General features: G+C 22.2%; 7 protein-coding genes across 7 annotated transcripts; 2 read left to right on the forward strand and 5 right to left on the reverse strand.

Annotated features, from left to right (window-relative positions):
- Positions 1-492: 492 nt before the first annotated feature.
- DDB_G0290521 (hypothetical protein) lies at positions 493-2229 on the reverse strand (the record flags this gene model as incomplete). Its single annotated transcript, XM_630531.1, has 2 exons — positions 493-636; positions 967-2229. 2 exons carry the CDS (start codon positions 2227-2229, stop codon positions 493-495), a joined length of 1407 nt encoding a protein of 468 aa, XP_635623.1.
- Positions 2230-3208: 979 nt separating this feature from the next.
- On the forward strand, positions 3209-4655 carry DDB_G0290649 (CCCH-type zinc finger-containing protein; the record flags this gene model as incomplete). The annotated part of the gene is made up of 2 exons (XM_630532.2): positions 3209-3316; positions 3540-4655. 2 exons carry the CDS (start codon positions 3209-3211, stop codon positions 4653-4655), a joined length of 1224 nt encoding a protein of 407 aa, XP_635624.2.
- A 149-nt stretch (positions 4656-4804) lies between these two features.
- Positions 4805-6117, reverse strand: DDB_G0290523 (hypothetical protein; the record flags this gene model as incomplete). The annotated part of the gene is made up of 2 exons (XM_630533.1): positions 4805-5008; positions 5287-6117. 2 exons carry the CDS (start codon positions 6115-6117, stop codon positions 4805-4807), a joined length of 1035 nt encoding a protein of 344 aa, XP_635625.1.
- Positions 6118-7120: 1003 nt separating this feature from the next.
- Positions 7121-10235, forward strand: DDB_G0290651 (hypothetical protein; the record flags this gene model as incomplete). The annotated part of the gene is made up of 3 exons (XM_630534.2): positions 7121-7219; positions 7311-8422; positions 8534-10235. The coding sequence occupies 3 exons, from the start codon at positions 7121-7123 to the stop codon at positions 10233-10235; spliced, it is 2913 nt and encodes a 970-aa protein (XP_635626.2).
- A 192-nt stretch (positions 10236-10427) lies between these two features.
- abcE1 (RNaseL inhibitor-like protein) lies at positions 10428-12406 on the reverse strand (the record flags this gene model as incomplete). The annotated part of the gene is made up of 2 exons (XM_630535.1): positions 10428-11529; positions 11697-12406. 2 exons carry the CDS (start codon positions 12404-12406, stop codon positions 10428-10430), a joined length of 1812 nt encoding a protein of 603 aa, XP_635627.1.
- Positions 12407-12949: 543 nt separating this feature from the next.
- On the reverse strand, positions 12950-14224 carry DDB_G0290525 (hypothetical protein; the record flags this gene model as incomplete). Its single annotated transcript, XM_630536.1, has 1 exon — positions 12950-14224. The coding sequence occupies one exon, from the start codon at positions 14222-14224 to the stop codon at positions 12950-12952; it is 1275 nt and encodes a 424-aa protein (XP_635628.1).
- Positions 14225-15352: 1128 nt separating this feature from the next.
- Positions 15353-17750, reverse strand: DDB_G0290527 (hypothetical protein; the record flags this gene model as incomplete). Its single annotated transcript, XM_630537.1, has 2 exons — positions 15353-15960; positions 16052-17750. The coding sequence occupies 2 exons, from the start codon at positions 17748-17750 to the stop codon at positions 15353-15355; spliced, it is 2307 nt and encodes a 768-aa protein (XP_635629.1).
- Positions 17751-18009: the final 259 nt, after the last annotated feature.

Raw genomic sequence — 18009 nt, forward strand, 5'->3', positions numbered from 1 at the left:
CTTCTTGATAATTCCTACTTACATGTAAAACAATTAGTGTTGATAACTTTTCTTGAATTAAACTATAAGAGATGTGGATCCAATTGACAATTAGTGTTGATAACTTTTTTCGTCGTACACAAGAGAGTAACTCCTCACTAACAATTTGATAAAAAGTGTTAATAACTTTTTTTATCATGTATTATTACAATGATTAAGCTAATAGTGTTGATAACTTTTTAACCCATAATAATACTTTGAGAGTGGTGAATTTCCAAATAATTCCAGATACCATCTATTTTATTTTTTTTTTTTTTTTTTTTTTTTTATTAGCACAATTTGAAAATGAATAATTAAAAAAAATAAATTAAATTCATACACATTTTAAAGGAATAGATTATAACTTTTGATTTTTATATGTAATAGCACACTTTTACATAAAAAAAAAAAAAAAAAAAAAAAAAACTTTCTTTTATACTCAGTCCAAAATCTTTAAAACCAAATTGTAAAATTTTATTTTTTCCAATTTTGGTAAATTAAAATATGAGATTTAATCCACAAATATATAAATGGTGATTGTTTTATCTTGATTCTTTTTAAAGTAATTTTTTCATTTAATCTAAAAGATTTTAATTGAAAGTGAAAAATAGGGGTTTGCTGATTGATTAAAAAAAAAAAAAATAAAAAAAAAATAAAAAAAAAAATAAAAATAAAATAAAATAAAATAAAATAAAATAAAATAAAATAAAATAAAATAAAATAAAATAAAATAAAAAAAAACAAAATTAAATTAAATTAAATTAAATAAAAATATTTAAGATCTTGGTCAACTTTTATTTTTTTGTTTAAATTATTTAATTTATTATTTTAATTTTTTTTATTTTTTTTATTTTTTTTTTATTTAAATATATGTTTTTTATTTTATTTATTTTTATTTTATTTTTTTAATATTTAAAGTTAAAATAAAAAGTATAAAAATAGAGATACCATTATTAATAAGTATTTTGGTATATTCTTACAAGAGCTATTACCATCACTATTCTTTTCGAGTAATTCATTTGAGCTTGAGTGATGAATAAAAGGTGGTGGAGGTGTTCCCCTTTTATGTAATGGTGTTGGTGATACGTTTTCTTCAGAATCCGAAGATGATGAGTCCATAATTGGCAATGGTGATGCTGATACTGATACTGATGTTGATGCTGATGCTGATTCTGATGCTGATTCTGATTCTGATGCTGATGCCGATGGTGATGGTGATTCAGATTGAGAAGATTTACTCTCACTATCTTTTTTTTTATCTTCACTACTAGATTCATTAAACTCACTAGATGCTTGAATAACCTCTTCAGATGAAGATGGTTTTTCTGTAGAAATTGACATTGGTCTAGAGGATATTGGTGTTTGAGTTGGAGTTGGAGTTTGAGTTTGAGTTGGTGTTTGGCTTGGTGTTTGAGTCGGGGTTGGTGTTTGACTTGGTGTTGGAGTTGGTGTTTGACTTGGTGTTTGACTTGGTGTTTGACTTGGTGTTTGACTTGGTGTTTGACTTGGTGTTGGTGTTTGAGTTGGTGTTTGAGTTGGTTTTGGTGTTTGACTTGGTGTTGGTGTTTGACTTGGTGTTTGAGTTTGGGTTGGTGTTAGTGTTTGAGTTTGAGTTGGTGTTGTTGTTTGAGTTTGAGTTGGTGTTGGTGTTTGAGTTGGTGTTGGTGTTTGGCTTGGTGTTTGACTTTCCTCTAATGATGATGATGGTGATGGTGATGGTGATGGTGATGGTGATGGTGATGGTGATGGTGATGGTGATGGTGATGGTGATGGTGATGGTGATGGTGATGGTGATGGTGATGGTGATGGTGATGGTGATGGTGATGGTGATGGTGATGGTGATGAGTTTGGATCTAATTCACCACATTTTACTTTAATAAAAGAGTTTAATTCTAACCATTCACCATTGCAAGTTAAAGCTTTAGTCATTTCGAAAGCATTTGATCTTGTTGAGCATTGATTATTTTTATAAACATCGAAAATATAACCATTGGTTAATCTTTTTTTAACGGAAAATGAACGTGTTAATTGATCTTGTTGATCGACATTCTCATCTTTACATATTAAATAACTACATCTATTAGCAAGTGTTACATTCTTTATAATACCACCATCTTTACAATTTAAACAAACTGTAAAAATTGTAGTATCAATTGAATATATACCAACTAATACATTAAAAAACAATACTACAAATAATAATATTTTCATTTTTTTTTTTTTTTTTTTTTTTTTTTTTTTCTAAAATTGGTAATTTATTTTTTATATTATTTTTTTTTTTTTTACTAAAATTTTTATATTATTTTTATATTATTGTAATCTAATAAAAAAATTATTTTGAAATGTAATAATGGTTTGTTTGTTTTTTTTTTTTTTTAATTGTTTTATTTATTTTTTTAATTTGGTTATTTTAATTTAAAAAAAATAAATATATATTATTTTTATTTTGTTTGGTTATTAATCTCTAAATTTAATTTTACAAATGAAAAATGAATTGGATTTAAAATAATTTCATACCATAAATAGTGCTTTTGTATATAAAAAATAACAGAAAATCATTGACAATTATTTTTAAATTTTCAACCATGATTTTATTTGAATCGTAATTAAAAACAATACCTTTAAAAAAATAATAATAATAATAATAATAATAATAATAATAATAATAAGATTAGATTCTATTAAATAAAAAGAAAACATCCATTCACTTCATTATATTTTTATTTCTAATGTTTCAATTCAAATTACAAATCCAAAAATTCGTGCCCTATTGCGTTAAATTCCACCCATATAAAAATAAAATTTCTTTTTAAAAGAATTTAAAAAATCCACACCACACGTATGGATATTTTTATATATATATAAATTATATTTATATATTAAAATAAAACACCCGTTTGTGCATATCATTATTATAATAATTACCAATTTTTTTCAATTGGTAATTGTGGAATTTTCAAAACAATTCTTTTTTTTTTTTTTTTACGACTTTGTTATCAATCTGGAGTGAAAATAAAAAAAAAAAATTAAAAAAAAAAAAAAAATAAAAAAAAAAAAAAAAAAAATAAAAAAAAAAAAAACATTTTAAAAAATTCACACTTTTTCTTTTTTTATCCATTATTAGTGCGTCTTTTTTCTTTTTCTTTTTTCTTTTTTTTTAATTAAAACAAATAGAAAATACTGCACCACCATGTATAAAAGCAAATTACAAAATCAAGATGAACATTTACAACAACAACAAAAGGATTTTCCAATCGTTTGTGAAAATTGTTTAGGTGACAGCCCATATTTAACAATGGTATGACATAATCTATAATTTTAATAATAATAAAAAAAAACAATACAAAAAAACAAATTCTAACCCTCCATACAAATAATCTTCCTTTTCACACTCATACACGTATTCATACACATTATATATATATAAATATACTTTAATATATTTATATATTTATTTATTTTTATATCTTTATATTATGTATAAATAAAAAATAAAAAATAAAAATTAATAATAATAATAGACTAGATCAGAATTTGATAAAGAATGTAAAATATGTACTAGACCATACAATGTATATAGATGGAAACCAGGATCAAGTTCAAGATATAAGAGAACAGAGATTTGTAAAACATGTTCACAAGTTAAGAATGTTTGTCAAGCTTGTATACATGATTTAGAATTTGGATTACCAGTTCAAGTTAGAGATGCAGCATTAGCAGCAAATCAATTTGAAAACTCTTATGTTACAGATAAAGGTATTGAATACCAAGCAACTGAGAATCAACGTTTAATTGATAACGGTTTAATATCATATGATAATTTTCAACCAAGTGATATCGTTACAAAATTAGCAAAAACAATACCAAAATCAAATTTTAATAATAGTAGTAATAATAATAATAATAATAATAATAAAAATGATTCAAATGCACCAAAAATATGCTCATTCTTTCAAAAAGGTAATTGTAATCGTGGTGATGAATGTCCATATAGACATGATTTAAATAGCAGCAATACAGAAATAAAAGATGGTGTAAATAAAATACAACAACAAAAACCACCAAAGAAACCAATCGATCAAAGTATAACAACATTATTTTTAGGTAATTTAGAGTTTGATAAGATCACTGAAGATCATATTAAAAATAATTTATTTGTATTTGGTAATATTAAAAAGGTTAAATTAATTGAACATCAAAAATGTGCTTTTGTAACATTTGAAACTCGTGAATCTGCTGAATCCGCAATAGATTCTTTATTTAATAATTTTAAAATTGATAATTGTGAAATTAAATTAAATTGGAGTAAATCAAATAAACCACCACCAATTCAAAATACAAATAATAACAATAATAATAATAATTCATATCATCCTTATCAACATCCAAATAATAAAATAAATAATAATAATAATACAAATATAGAAAATACAGAAGAAAAAGAATTATATTCAGCAGCACCAACAGATAAACCAAAACCAATTACAATTATGAAACCAATGGGAATTAAATCTTTCCCAACTTTTAAAATTAATCCAACTCCAACTTCTTCCTCCTCATCTTCATCAACAACTACAAATAAACCATACTACTCCTCAATGGATCCAAGTAATTATGGTAGTAAATATAGTTCATAAATAAATAAATAAAATTTTAAAAAAACTCTATTCTTTTATAAATTTATTTATTTAAATTTTTATTATTTATTTATTAATTTATTTATTTATTTATTTATTTATTTATTTATTTATTTATTTATTTATTTATTTATTATTGTTATTTTTGATTAACCTAAAATTCTTGAAATGAAATTAATACAAATATGAGCCCACAATAATAAACCTCTTGATTTTGAAATCAACCATAATAAACCATATGATGATGAACAATGACAACTTGAACATTCCCACCATTCTGAACATAAAAATGAAATCAAAATTGCTAATACGAAATGTGATAAACCTTGATAAATTTTATAAATTCTATTATCCTATTTTATTTATTTAAAATTTGTTTTATTAGTATTATTATTATTATTATTATTATTATTATTATTATTATTATTATTATTATTATTATTATTATTATTATTATTATTATTATTATTATTATTATTATTATTATTATTATTATTATTATTATTATTATTATTATTATTATTATTATTATTATTATTATTATTATTATTATTATTATTATTATTATTATTATTATTATTATTATTATTATTATTATTATTATTATTATTATTAATTATTAAAAACTTACAATTGAAAGTATTGAAATTGATTTTGCAAAATAATTAATAAATAATTGACCAACGAAAGCAATTATTAAAGGATAATATAAAATTGAGATTAAATAATTATCTTTAATAAAAGATTGTTGATTAATTGGTAAAAAGTGATCTTTAAAACGTAATATACAATCCAATAATACAATGTAGACGAAAGCGATTAACAAAGCATCAGAACGTGCAAATGAAAGGAATGTTTTTTGTCTAAGATGTGGTACTTCTTTTCTATTTCTGTAAACTAATATATACTCCCAAACTAACCAAACCAAACCCAATGTTAAATAGATATAAAGTAACTGATTTGGTGATTGTTGCTTGCCACTACTATTATCAGTATGAGTACTAAGATAAAGTATTCTGAAAATCCATTGATACTTTTGTAAAATTGATTCTGAAAATGTTGTTGCCTCTTTAGTTGATGATGCTAATGATGTTTCAAAGAACTCTGGTGAACATGATAACATTGAATTTGATACGAATATTAATGCAAAGAATATTATACCAATCCATCTTAAAATTGAGAATGATAATGGATCTTTTAAAATTCTTTGTTGTTCAAATATTGAATTTAAATTAATTTGTCCTGACGATGATGCTGATCCTGATAATTCACCATTATTTGTTTGTTTGGTTTCAATTGGTTTTGGTTCTAAATCATTTTTTAATTCATTTGTATGACTTTGAATAAAACTTAAACGATCACCTGTATTACTATTAATTCTTTTCTTTCTTGCTTCTCTTCTTCTCTCTTCTAATGTCATTGTTGATTCATTTTTTTCAATTTTATTCTCTGTTGATTCCATCTCTCTCTCTCTCTTTTTTATTAATCAATTAATTATTGAACAAATAAAAAAAATAAAAAAAATAATAAAAAAATAAAAAAAGTGTGAAGTTTTTTCATTTTTTTTTTTTTTATTTTTTTTTTATTTTTATTTTTATTTTTGTCATTTTAAAAAATTTGGAAGATCGTTGTTTGACTTTTTGAGGATAATAATAGTGTTTTTTAATTTTAAATTTAAAATTAAGGATTTGAATTGTTTAATTTTTTTTTAATTAACATAAAAATAAAAAAATAAAAAAATAATTAGTTTTTTTAATTTTTAAATTTTAAATTATTTATTATTTTATTTTTAACATTTTTATTTTTTTTTTTTTCTTGAAATAATAAGAGATATTTTTTTTTTTTTTTTTTTTAATAGATTTTATTATATTAACACAACCACTAATTATTTATTAATAATTTTTTTTTTTTTTTTGTTTATTTTTTTTAAAAATAAATATGCGCCAAAATTTCAAAAAAAAAAAAAAGTAAGATCTCCCTAAATCCAACAACTAATTTTTGTTTTTTTCAAAAAAACCACCTTTTTTTTTTTTTTTTTTTTTTTTTATTTGTTTTTCGAATCACTAACATCACCACACTACATTTTAAATTTAATTCCAGATAACGGTTCATTTTTTTTTTTTATTAATATTGTTTTGTTTTTAATACTAGGGTGTGTGTTAATTAATAATAATTTATTTTATTTTTTTATTTTTATTTTTTATTTTTTTATTTTTTAATTTCATTAATTTTATTCTATGTGAACAGTCAAACTAAATAATACCATATAATCAAACAAAACCAAAATCAAAATAATAATAATAATAATATAAAAAATTATATAAATATATATATAAAATAAAAAATAAAATTAAAAAAAAAAAAAAAACATATAATTTTATGCATATAATAATAATATAATATAATTTCCTACACATTTCATTAAACATAAAAGTTAAAAATTAAAAAACAAAAAAAACAAAAAAATGTATTCAAAAGAAAAGTTAAGTACCATATCAAGGGATGACCTTTTAAAGATTTGTAGAAATAATAGAATTCATATTCTTTCAGCTGAAATTGAAAAGGTAATGCAAATACTCTAAAATAAATAAATAAATAAACAAACAAACAATATATTAATTAATGTATTTAAAAAATAAAAAAATAATTATATAGCCTGAATTAATTTCTAGTATCCTAAGATACTTTAGAAGACAATCAAGATATTTTCAACCACCAGAAACTAATAATAATAATAATGAATTAACACTTGATCAATTAGAATCACCAACTACAACAGCAACAACAACAAATACATTAAAATCATCATCTGAAGTTTACCCAAATAATAATAATAATAATAATAATAATAATAATAATAATAATAATAACTCATTATATCCAACATTATTAGAGAATAATAATAATAATAATGAAAATAGTTTAATTAAATTATCATCATCACTTTCAAATTATTCATTTAATGGCGAAGTATCAGCATATAAACCACCACCAGCAATACCGATTTCAGTTGCATTAGCAAGAAGAAAAACAATATTCAAGAGTAGTACAAGTAGTAATTATAATAACTTTGAAATGACATTAGATTTAAATTCTTCAAATGTCGATTTAAATAATTATCAAAATACAGGTTCACATTGTACCGATGATAAAAAATCAATCATCAAAAATATTTTAAATAATAATTTATTAATTCAATCACAATCCCAACCATCATCAACTTCAACTAATAATAATAATAATAATACATTATTACAACAATCGTCATCAGGTGCATTACCACCACTAAAATTTCAACCACCACCAAATGTTACTAGTAATATAGCTAGTACCGCCAATATGGTATTACCAACTAACCCTTCTGATATTTCATTTCAATCACCACTATCACCTTGTGCACAAAAAGAACAAGATTCTATCATTAATCAAATTGCATCATTGGATTTAACCAAAATTTCACCAAGAAAAGTAGATTATAATATTAACAATAATGATAACAATAATACAAGCATAATTCAATCACCATTACAATCAGAAACAACAACAACACCATTGATTACTTCAACACTATCATCACCATCAACATCATCACCAATGAAAGGTTCTACCAATAATTCTCCAAATACCAAAACTACAGCTTCAACAACAACTACAACCACAACAACAAATAAATCACCAACATCAACAACTGTTGTACCAGTTCAAGCTGAAAATAGAAAAGATAGTTTTATGGCCTTCAAAAAGAGACTATCTTTAATGAAATTAAAGTTTGTGTCAAATTTTAAAAAAAACTTTATTTATTTCTTATTTATTTCTTTATTTATTTATAATAAGAGTACTAATACTACTTTTTTTTTTTTTTTTTTTGTTTTCAATAGGGATATGTCATCAAAAAAGAAAGCAACCACAACAAGTAGTAATGATACAAGATATGCAGAAACATCAAGACCAATTCCAAAATTAAATCCACATTTATCAAATAATAAACCAAAAGTGGCAACGCAACAACCAACAACAAATACAGCATCAAGAGTAACAAAGAGACCAGATTTTGATAAAATTCATCAAGCCGCTTTTGATAAATTACCTTCAATCGTTGATTATGAAGCAAAAAGAAAAGATCTATGGTTGAAATTAGGTTTTACAACTGTACCTCCATTTGTTTCAAATAATAATGATACTACAATAACTACAACTGAATCAGATTCTAATAATACAAATGATAATAATAATAATATAAATGATAATAATACAGACAATGATAATGAAAAAAAAAAAAATAATAATAATAATAATAATAATAATAATAATAATAATAATAATAATGATCAATCAATTGATAGTCATATGGATATGTCAATTGAGAATAACAATAATAATAATACAACACCACCAAAACCAATACAGCCACAAATATTTAAACCTTCCTCAAATAATTTTAATCCAATTAATCCAATTACACCAAAGAAAACAACAACTAATCCATTCCTTTCTTCAAATATTAATTTATCAAGTGTTAAAACTCCAACTAAATTTAAGTCTAGTCTTTCTAGTACATTATCATCAATTCCACAAATGTCTTCAGCTGCAATCACTGAAGCTAATAAAACACCTTCAAAACATTCTTCAACAGTTTCATTATTAATGAATAAAAATTTTAATAATAATAATAATAACAATACACCTACAAATAATACTACTGCCTCAACTCCAACTACCATTACACCAACTTCAACTTCCACTACTTCTGCTACTTCAACATCATCATCTTCTTCTTCTAAAACTACTACACCGGGAACTACTGCTGTTAGAAAACCCACCATTCCATCTTTTACATCAGCAACAACAAAACCATCAAGTAAACCAACAACTTCAACTTCTACTACCACTTCTTCAACATCATCTCTCTTTTCAAATAAACCAACAACCACTAGCACCACTGCATCATCAAAGTCAACAACTGTAAATATGAAACCAACAACCTCAACCACTTCCAAATCCACATCAAGTACCACAATGAAACCAAAATCATCCACAACAACATCATCTTCATCTTCAACTTCAGTAGCACCCACCACCGTTAGTAAATTACCATCATACGCTCAACCAACTTTTGCTTCAAATTTAAATTCAAAAGTTACACCAACAACTACATCCACTAAATCATCTTTAACACCAAAAACTGGTATATTAAAATCAACAACACCAACAAGTTCATCTGAAAGATTGAAATCAAAATTATTATCAACAACAACATCATCATCATCATCTTTAACACCAAAATCTTCATCATCAACTCAATCATCTCAATCACCTTTAACCAATATTACAAATACACCACCAAAAGAAACTTCAACAACTACAACACCGAAATCAACAATTTTTGGTAATACAAAATCATCCTCTTCAACTACACCTTCATCACCTGGTAAAATAAAGAAAAGAAAGAGTATAAAATCAACTGTTGTAATTTCAGGTACTGAAAAAAGAACAATAACACAAAAAAAGACATCTGATCAATCTCATGATTCTCTAATTCAAAGAAAAAGATTAGAACAACAAGGGATAATTACAAAATAAAATAATTTTAATTTTAAAAAAAAATATATAACTTTATTTCTAAATTAATTTTAAAATAAAATTAACTATTCTATCAATTTAAATTTTATTGTTATAATTTTAAATTTATTTATTTATTTATTATTTCTTTTTTTTTTTTTTTTTTTTCTTCCATTGAATCATTATTATCATCTTATCTTAATTATTTAATATTTATTCATCAACATTATCAAGGAAGAAATAATTACCAGCAGCTTTTTGTTCATTATCTTTGATTGAATTTAATTTGTTAATTCTTGGACGGAAATTGGATGGATCACGACGGAAAGTGATTTCGAGAGATTTAAGGAAAGAGTTCATACCAGTGAGGAGAGATTGTGGAGTATTAGCAACACAAGAGACACCTGGAATACCATCATAAACGATGACACGATCAGCTAAATAAGTGGCCATAATGAAATCGTGCTCTACGATGAAACCAGATTTACCAGCGTGAAGAATGAATCTCTTGATGACTTTAGAGACGATAATACGTTGTTCAGAATCCAAATAAGCGGATGGTTCATCAATGAGATAGATATCAGCAGGTTGACCTAAACATAAAACGATGGCAACACGTTGTAACTCACCACCAGATAAATTGAGTACTTGATTGTCGATGATGTTTTCAATGTTTAATGGTTTAACGACATCGGATTGGAATTGTGGATGAAGGAAAGTGTTGCAAATACGTTTATTAATCAATTCTCTAACGGAACCTGGGAATTTTGGATCGATTTTTTGTGGTTTGTAACTGACATTCAACTCTGGAACTTGAGCATCAGTATCGGATGGCATATGACCAGCCAACATTCTGATAAAGGTGGTCTTACCGGTACCGTTTTGACCCAACATAACGATGATTTCAGAATCTGTGAATTGACCTGCTTTAATTTCCAATTTGAAGGTACCCATTGTTTTGGTCATATTTGGATATTTGTAGTTACAATGTTTCTTGATCTCTTCTTCATTCTCTGCTGTCTCTGAGAATTTAAAGGTTAATGCATCCTTACGGAATCTCATATTCTCTGTGTGAATATAACCACTAAGGAAAATATTAATACCTTCTCTAACAGAGAATGGTAATGTTACAACACCATAAGCACCTGGTGCTCCATAAAGACAACAAATAAAATCTGATAAGTAATCTAAAACACTAAGATCATGTTCAACTACAATAATATAATTTTGTGATTGAATTAAACCTCTAATAACTTGTGCTGCCTTTAATCTTTGTTTAACATCAAGATAACTTGATGGTTCATCAAACATATAACTATAATAAAAAAAAAATATATAATATTATATATATATATATATATATAAATATATTAATATTTGATATTGTTGTTGTTGTTGTTGTTGTTGTTGTGTTGTTGTTGTTGTTGTGTTGTTGTTGTTGTTGTTGTTGATTTAAATTTTAATTTCTTTAAAAAAACTTACACATCGGCTTTTTGAATTGCAACAACAGCAATTGCAAAACGTTGTAATTCACCACCTGAAAGTACTGGTACAGTTTTATGAAGTGCTTCTTTTAAGTCAAGACAATCGATCATTTCTTGTTTATTATCTTTTTCAGATTTAGCATCGAGGATACTTGAGACTACACCAGTGACAGCCTTTGAAAGATTATCAACGTATTGTGGTTTGATGAGTGCTTTTAAATCTTCACCGAGAATTCTAGTGAAATAGGATTGAAGTTCATTACCACGGAAGAAAGAAATGATTTCATCCCAAGTTGGTGGATTATCGTAGAGACCTAAATTTGGTTTTAATTTACCAGCTAAAACCTTTAAGGCAGTGGATTTACCAATACCATTGGTACCTACTAAACCCAATACTTGACCTGGACGTGGTGTTGGTAATCTATGAAGTTTGAAACTGTTTGGACCATAACGATGTGTGGTTTCTTTGGTTAAATTCTTTGGTAAATTAATGATTTGAATTGCTTCGAATGGACATTTCTTTACACAAATACCACAACCATTACAAAGTTCTTCTGAAATGTATGACATCTTTGATGTTGGTTTAACTTCAATACAAAGTTTACCCATCTTTACGACTGGGCAATACTTTTTACATTCTTGACTACATTTCTTTGGTTTGCATCTATCTGCATTTACAATTGCTATTCTAATTGCATCATCTGCCATCTTTGTTTTTTATATATACTATTTGAAATAATTATATTTTTAATAAAATACAGTTACAATTATTTTAAATAATAATATTATTGTGCGTGTTATATAAAAACGAAGTAACTCAAAAAAAAAAAAAAAAAAAAAAAAAAAAAAAAAAAATTATGATTTTTTTTTTTTTTTACCGAAATTTTTTTTATTTTTTTTTTAAAAATAAATTTTTTTTTTTTTTTTTTTTTTTTTTTATGTGTATCTCACACATTCTTATTTATTTATTAAAATTTTCTAATAAAAAAAGCAGTTTTTTTTTTTTTCTTTTTTTTTAATTAATTTTTATTTTTATTTAATTTTTTTAAACAAAATAATTATCAAAAAATTTATTAAAATAATTTATTTATTTATTAATTAATTTATTATTATTATTCATTTATTTAAATAATAAATAAATATAAATAAATTAAATAAAAAATTAAAAATAAAATAAAAAAAATAAATAAAATAAAATAAAAAAAAAATAAAATAAATACCTTTTATTTTATTTTATTTTATTTAATTTTTTTAATCATCTCTATATTTTATATATTTTGAAATGAAATGAGTATCTAAATTTTTAATATAACGTGCATATCTATCACAATAGATTACATTTAAATTTTTTGGAATTGTATTAATATCAAAAATTGGTAAAAAACCATAAATATGAATATAATTTAAAGAAGATGGTAAACAATTGATTGGTGATAAATCAATTATTCTATTACTATAATTAATAATTGTTAAAGATTTTAAATTTGATGGTAAAATTGATGGACCTATTGCATTTGGATTATTAAAATTATAACATATTGTTAAATATTCTAATGAATTTGGAAAAGAAACTAAAGTTAATGGATGATTATAACCACCTAAATCTAATTTTTTAAGAGTACTCGGTAGTGATGATTTGTTTATTATTTGATTAAATCCACTACCAAATTTTAAAGTTTTTAATTTTTTATATATTTCATTAAATTCACTACTACCACCACCATCACCACCACCACTATTAGGTATATTAATTAATTGATTATAATACCAACCAAATTTTAAAGATTTTAAATTATTTAATTGATTTTTAAATATCAAATTATTTAATAAAGGTTGATTAAAATCTTGTTCAAATTTTAATTTTAAAAGATTACTAGGTAAACTATTTTCTTGAATAGCTTGATTGAAATTTACACCAAATGATAATTTAGTTAATGACATTGGAAGTGAATTTTCATTTATAATTTGATTAAAATTATTACCAAATCTAATTGTTGATACATTCTCTGGTATATCACCATCATTTAAAATATTATTAAATTCATTTTCAAATATTAATGTTGTAGTTGATCTTGGTATATTTAATAAATTATTATTAGAATTAATATTAAATTTTAAAGTTGTCACTGATTTTGGAATTGATTTTGGTTCAATTTTACCAAAATAATTTTTATTTAATTTTAAAGTTATTAAAGATATTGGTAATTTATGTTTAATTAAAATTGGTTGTTGAAATGATGTGCAATATTCTAAATCTAAAGATTTAATTGATTTAGGTAACCATGTTGATTCTATTGTTTGTTTAAAATCTCTACCTGTGAATGTTAAACTTGTAATATTCTCATGAAGTGTGAATTCAGTGAATGGTGAACTAAAAATAACATTATTAAATTCTAATTGTGTCAACGATTCTGGTAAACAATTACAATCGAGTTCAATTGAAAATCCAGTTCTAAATTTAATAGATTTTAAACCATTTAAAAATGTACCTTGTTTAATTTGTAATTTATCATTTCTATTATCCATTAAATTAATTGATGTTAAATAACTTTTAAATTTATAATTTTTATATTCTTCAATACCTTTAAAATTAATTTCAAATTTATGTAAATTATATAATCTCGAATGAAAAATTATTTCATTTCTTATAACTAAATTATTCCAAACTTTTTTAAATAAATTATAATTTTTATAATTAATTAATTCTTTATTATTACTATTATTTTTATTATTATTATTACTATTTTCATTTATAATATGTTTTTTATTATTTATAATATATTTTTTATTATTTTCAATAATTATGAATATTGAACAATTAAATTTTATTTTTAAAATATCATTACTATTATTATTATTATCATTATTATTATTATTAAAATAAATTTTATTTATAAAAGTTTCAATATTGTTATTATTATTATTTTTATTTAATGATTTTAAATTATTTTTTATTAATTTAAATTGGAATTCATTTAACCCTAAATTATTTTCATAATCATTTCTATATTTTTTTTCAGGGATGTTAATAATAATAATAATTTAATTAATTATTTAAAAAGTGTATTTTTATTTACTTTTTAAAATTTTTTGAGAAAAAGCATTTTAAATTTTCAATGGAAATGTATAAACCATTAATTGATAGAATTGTGATACAATCTATTAATGAAAATTTATAATATGGTAACCCATCAACACTATTTATTAACCACTCGTAAACTATATTTTCCATTGATGATCATCGTTCTTTTTTTTTTATTTTTAATTTTTTTATTTTTTTTTATTTTCTAAATTTCACAAAAAAAAACATTATTTTTTATTTTTTTTTATATTATTTTTTATTTTATAAATTTGGTAACAATAGCAGTGTGTGAGGGAAATTTGATGACTCAGTGCCAAAGGAAATTTAAAAGATATTTTTTCGAGCTTAAAAATTTTTTTTTTTTTTTCAAAAACTATTAATATCTTTTTTTTTTTTTTTTTTTAGTATAAGATTTATGAATTCCTTTGTTTTTTAAACTATTATTATTTTTTTTATTTATTTAATTTAAGATTTATGATTTCAATTGTTTTTTATATTATTATTATAATTATTACTATTATTATTTTTTTTTTTTTTTTTTTTTTTTTTTTTTTTTTTTTTTTTTTATTATTTTAGTTTGGGCAATTATTTCTAACTTTAACATGGCTTGAAATATCACAAGATTCTAGTGATTGTTTAAATCCATCAAAAATTGTAATATTTTTAACAGTTTTTGGAATTGAACCAAATAATAAAGGTTGTTTTATATCATATAAAAATAATCTTTCAACACCTTCTGGAAGAATACCTGGAGTTAAAGCATGATCAAAACCATCACCTAAAATTACATTCTTTACAGTTGATGGTATTGAACCAACAACTAATGGTTTTTTAATATTATAAAGATGTAAAAATTCAACACCTTCTGATATTAAACCCGGTGTTAAAACTTGATTAAAACTTTCATTAAATACAATTCTTTTAACAGTTGGTGGAATTGAACCAACAACTAATGGTTTCTTTATATCATAAATATGTAATCCTTCAACAGTTTCTGGTAATGTATTTGGTTCAATTGATTGGTCAAATCCATCTAAAAGCATAACTGCAAATGTTTTTGAATTGAATTTGAATTTTGATATATCAGTACTTTTATTTCCAAATGCAATTCTTGTAAATTCATTTTCTAATGCACAATCTGAATCACTTTCAATTTGTAAATAAAATTTAGAGTTTTTATCTTTTTTTTTTTTTGGAAAAAAAAAAAATAAAATTAAATTAGTTTTTTTTTTTTTTTTATTTATTTTTTATTTCTATTACAAACTACTTACAATTTACATATTTTAAATTGTTTTTATCATAACAATATTTTAAACCATGAATTTGATCTTCATATTCAGTTTTTACACTATTGTAGCTTATGTTTAAATCAGTAATACCAAAATTGTTATAGTTTTCAGATTCTTCATCTTTATTCATATTAGAGAAATTATTTTCTTCTTCTTCATTATCATTATCCAATGAATCATCATTATTAATTTGAGAGATATTTTCTATTGCATTTTCATCAGAAACTAATTTATTTACATCACCATTAAATTTTTCATTCTTGTTTTCATTCAAATCTTGATTTTGATTTTCATTTTGTTCTTTATTTAATGGAGTTTCAATATTTTCTTCTGAATTAATGTTATTTGTTTGAACTATTGATGGTTCATTATTAATTATCATTCCACTTGATTCTGATTTATTTTTTGAAATTTCATTTTCATTTGAAGGACAAACAGAGTTTAATTCAGAGTCATTTTGTTTTGAGTAATCTTGGCTATCATTAATAATATTATTGTTATTATTAAAATTTTCTTTACTATTATTTAATTGATCAAAAGATACATCATTATTTGGTTGTTGTTGTTGTTGTGGTTGTTGTTGTTGTTGTTGTTGTTGTTGTTGTTGTTGTTGTTGTTGTTGTTGTTGTTGTTGTTGTTGTTGTTGTTGTTGTTGTTGTTGTTGTTGTTGTTGTTGTTGTTGTTGTTGTTGTTGTTGTTGTTGTTGTTGTTGTTGTTGTAGTTGTTGTAGTTGTTGTTGTAGTTGTTGTTGTTGTTGCTGTTGATCATAATTATTATAATTATTATTATAGCTATTATTTAATTCATCAAAAGATAAATCATTATTTGGTTGTTGTTGTTGTTGTTGTTGTTGTTGTTGTTGATTATAATTATTATAATTATTATTATAACTATTATAAATTGAATTAGAATCAAATTCTTTAATTGAAAAAATTGATTCAATATATAATTGAAATTTTTCTAATTTATTTTTATTACAAGATAAAAAATGATTTTTATATTCAATTAATTGTTTATTAATATTATTATTACAATTATTATTATTTAATAATTTTAATGATTGTTGATAATGTTTAATTAATTCTAATGTTTGATTTTCATCATCACAATCAACATTGAAATTATTAATTCTTTCAATTGTTTTGTTATTATTAATTATTGATTTTAATGATTCATTATTATTATTAATTAAATTTGAAATATTTGAATTCAAATTCACATTATTATTAAAAGTAATTGATAAATTATTTTTTATTTCATTTTCAATTAATGATATTATTTGATGAATGTTATTGAAATGATTTGAAATGGTTTCAATATTATCTTGATATTCAATTTTAATTTTTTCAAATTTTTCAATTGATTCATTGTTTGTGATTTCATCATTTTTTAATAATTTTAAAATATTTGGATAAATTTCTTCTTTAAAATTATTAATTAATGAACAAATGGTTGAATCATCAATTAAATCAATTTTATGACCACGATGAAAATTATTTTGAGAAATACAACTATTACAACATGGAATTAATTTACAATCTGAGCATAAAAATGTAATATCATTATTTGTATGATATACACATTTATTATTTATATTATTATTATTTGTAATATTAAAATTATTAATATTATTATTTTTTGTAATATTAAAATTATTAAATGGTGGAGATTGTGATATCATTTTTTTAATATGAATTAAAAATATTATTTATTTTGATTTTGATTTTGGTATGAATAATTTTTTTTTTTTTTTTTATTTAATTTTGTTGTGTTGTTTTTTTTTTTTTTTTAATTTAATAAAAAAAAAAAAAAAAAAATGTAATTTATTATTATTTTTATTATTATTTTTATTATTATTTTTATTATTGGTCATCTAGATTACCACTTGATTTATTGAGAAAATTATAAAATAATAATAATAATAAAATGGGTTAAACCCC

The sequence above is a fragment of the Dictyostelium discoideum genome (genome assembly GCF_000004695.1).
Source record: "Dictyostelium discoideum AX4 chromosome 5 chromosome, whole genome shotgun sequence".
In the NCBI taxonomy this organism is placed as follows: domain Eukaryota; phylum Evosea; class Eumycetozoa; order Dictyosteliales; family Dictyosteliaceae; genus Dictyostelium; species Dictyostelium discoideum.